At 48.5% G+C, this 3,246-nt stretch overlaps 1 protein-coding gene across 1 annotated transcript; it reads right to left on the bottom strand.

Moving 5' to 3' along the window:
• Positions 1 to 1,684: 1,684 nt before the first annotated feature.
• On the bottom strand, positions 1,685 to 3,037 carry rgxB-4 (Alpha-L-rhamnosidase rgxB; the record flags this gene model as incomplete). Its single annotated transcript, XM_037325193.1, has 1 exon — positions 1,685 to 3,037. The coding sequence occupies one exon, from the start codon at positions 3,035 to 3,037 to the stop codon at positions 1,685 to 1,687; it is 1,353 nt and encodes a 450-aa protein (XP_037176927.1).
• Between the last annotated feature and the right edge of the window lie 209 nt (positions 3,038 to 3,246).

The raw sequence follows: 3,246 nt of genomic DNA, 5'->3' as shown, positions 1-3,246 counted from the left end.
TTATTACTATTTAAAATACTATTAACCTATTACTTTTAATAGTCTTAACTTAACTTATTTTTAAAACCTTCTATAAGCTTAATACTAATACTTTAAATCCTATTAGCTACTTCTAATAATAACTTTATAACTTATTATTAATACCTCTAGTAAAAGAAGATTTTAAAATTATTTATAAAGCTAGTATTAATACTATTATTAAGAAGTTTATTAATATATTATATATTAAAGGTAAAATTAATATATAAACTACTGATATTAATTTTAACTTATAGGATTTATAAATTGCTCTACTATTTAAAATTAAATATTAACTTTATATACTATAATGATAAAAAGCTATAGTAATAGCTAAAGTAGCTAGTAATAATATTAATATTATTAAGTTATTAAATTAATAGTTTTAGAGGTATTAAAACTAATTAAAAAGCTTAGATTATTGGTTTTTCCTTCTCCTATTAACTTTTTATGAGAAAACATAAAAAAACTAGATCTTATTAAGTTATATTAATTACTATAATGAAAGTCTCTTTTTAGAAAGTTATATAACTTTTGGATCCCTAGCCTCTAATTAGTTAAATATACTTACAGTTAATATAATAAAACTATAATAATATCTCTCATAGTAGAATAATAACTTTAGTAGGTATAGTAGTAAAAAGTTTATTACTTATCTAGTAGCCCTCTAGTTACAGCCCTAAGTAGCAGTCTCAGCTACACAGGGGATGTGCAGGACGGTGGGGGAGGGGTGTGCAATAAGATTCCCCAAACTAAAAAGGACACAACCGCCTGCTCCCAGACCTGGTTCTTTCTGTACAGCAGGGAATAAGCCCTTTCCCCAGTCTGCAAATACCAGTGCCAAAAAAGGCAAACCGTTGTCCTCGCAGTACAAAACGTCAGGCAAGGTCCGAGGGACGAGCAAGGCTCTGCCAGAGAATAAGCTGCAGGATCGGCGGCTAAGATCAGAGCTTGATACGCCGCTACCCTTGGCACTAGCGAGGCCAGCGCATCACTTCAAGCAATTTTTTGAGGACAGGCATCTTGGCTGTGAGCGCCTGTTATGCAATCGATGAGGCGAGGAGGATTTGCTGATGTGAGAATGCCACGATTATTCCTGATAAGGCAGATCAACGTGTGCAGGGCGGCAACGGCTAGCGCTGAGAACGGCAGTTGGACGCCTCAAAATTGATGGACGGGAAATTCCATGTCACCGCTGCCTTGTGGATGCTGTCATGATGATGGATCGGGCCATTCCAGGGGCGGCAGCACTTACGGAGGAGCATCCTGTCCCGATGAGGATCGGGTATCTGACTGTCTATTGCTTGTTACGAGGTTCCCGAACTCCATTGGGCCGTCGGGGTGACAAGATTAGGGGGGCAAGATATCGGCGCCCGGAGTCTTAACTCCCCGGCCTCGGCCGAGGTTCCAGGGTGACGGTAGTCAAGTTGCAACCCGGCGGGACATTCACATCTCTTAAAGCAATTACACCTTGGACGGAGAGGCTTGGCAACGGTCTGTGTTCCCACTTGGAGCAAAGCATGCCATTGTCAATACGCGGTAAAAGGTCCATATGAAGTGAACCCGCGGTTACGCTAACGACATGCATTCCGTCACCATCGCCGCGAAGGACATTCTAGACCTTCCGGATACGCCGGAACAAGTTGGAAAACACCAGAATCGACATCTAGAGTTCACCGGCGTCTTCCTCAATCTCCGTACAGTCGAATCCCTCGGCGCCATTAACGTTCTTGCACAGCCATTTATCGAGGACGGCCTCCTGCGACACGGGATGGACGGTGAAGTTCTCGACAGTTAGGTTGGTGCACCCGCCAGCTGCGGCACTGCACCGGAAAAAGCCCGAGCTGGGCACGTCGTCGGTGATGGTCCCGCTGAAGTCCTTCCAGACGACATCCGAGATGTGGAAGGTCGAGGAGTCGCACGACTCACCCGCGTGGCCGGAGAAGGACTCGCACTGAGTGATGAAGAGCGGCTCGCCGCGGGTGCCGTCGAGCTTGATGTCCTCCAGCACGATGTTACGAGCGTAACCCGTTCCGCCGCCTCCGCCGTTTGGCGGGTATCCGATCTGGATGCCGGTCCAGGTTTTGAAGTAGCAGCCACGGAGAGTGTCGTGCAAGGTCACGTTCCTCGCGAGAAAGTTCTCAATGTACTCGAACTGGCCAATAAACTGACCGATCGAGCCCATGGCGATGCCTGTGCTGCCAAAGAACTCGCTGTCGTAGATGAAGATGTTGCTCGAATTCGCCTTAAGGGCGATCGCGTCGTCTCCATTCACCACTACCCAGCGGCGGAAAATGATGTTATCCGAGTACATCGTATCCGCCCCATCGGTGTTGAGTGAGTTGTTTTCCGTTGAGGACGTGCTGTTGACGTAAATGTCCTCGAAAACTAGGTTCTGTGAGTACATGATGTTCATAGTCCACATCTGACTCTGGACAAAGCGCAGGCCCTTGACAACCGAGTTCGAGAAGCCACGGAAGTTGATATTCATCGGACGATGGGGCATGTTGGAGCCGCCCGCATTGAGGTCATACCAGACCTGACCGTTGCCGTCAAAGGTGCCGACGCCGTGGCCCTCCCAGACCACGCGGTCCCCGCCAAAGTGCCAGACCGTGCTCTGGTTCTGGAAGTCCACGGGCATCGACACCGAGAGCCAGTACGTCGTGTCATTGCTCCAGAGGAGCCTGCCGCGTTGGTCAATAACGACATCCTCTAGGTTCTCGGTGATCATAGGTGAGTTGATGTGGTAGACCGGGCCGGGAAGAACAATGATGCTATTAGACCGGCACTTGTCGTTGAGCGCCTCGAGCAGCGCCGGCGCGTCGTCGCCGCCGTCTGCGGCCGGCCCAAGGTAGCAGAGGCTCCGACCCTCCTTCTCTGCCCTCTCCGCCCAATCGCTGGCGCTGGGCACATCTGGGTCAGCCTCCGCTATCTGGGCGGTGGCTGAGGAGAACCGTGGGACGTCACGTCCCAGGGCGAGGCCGGCCGCCAAAGACACAAACAGCGCTAAGCCACGCATGGTGTGTGGTGTGATTTGGAGCGGTCGGGGCCCCAATTAGAAGTCGAGGTTTGAGATGCGAGAGAGGCTTTGCCACTCGCGAACAGACGGTTCTTGTTTCTCACAGGTCCAAGGTAGAGAGGGTGCGAACATCAGACGCTTCATGAGAACGTGAGTGGCTTCGACATTTAATCGCAATGCTTTCGTTCTCGTACTTCTTCGCTCGGATT

This window comes from Colletotrichum aenigma (assembly GCF_013390185.1).
Source record: "Colletotrichum aenigma strain Cg56 chromosome Unknown KSG_Cg56_contig06, whole genome shotgun sequence".
Lineage (NCBI taxonomy): Eukaryota > Fungi > Ascomycota > Sordariomycetes > Glomerellales > Glomerellaceae > Colletotrichum > Colletotrichum aenigma.
This window is presented reverse-complemented; position numbering and strand designations above follow the sequence as displayed.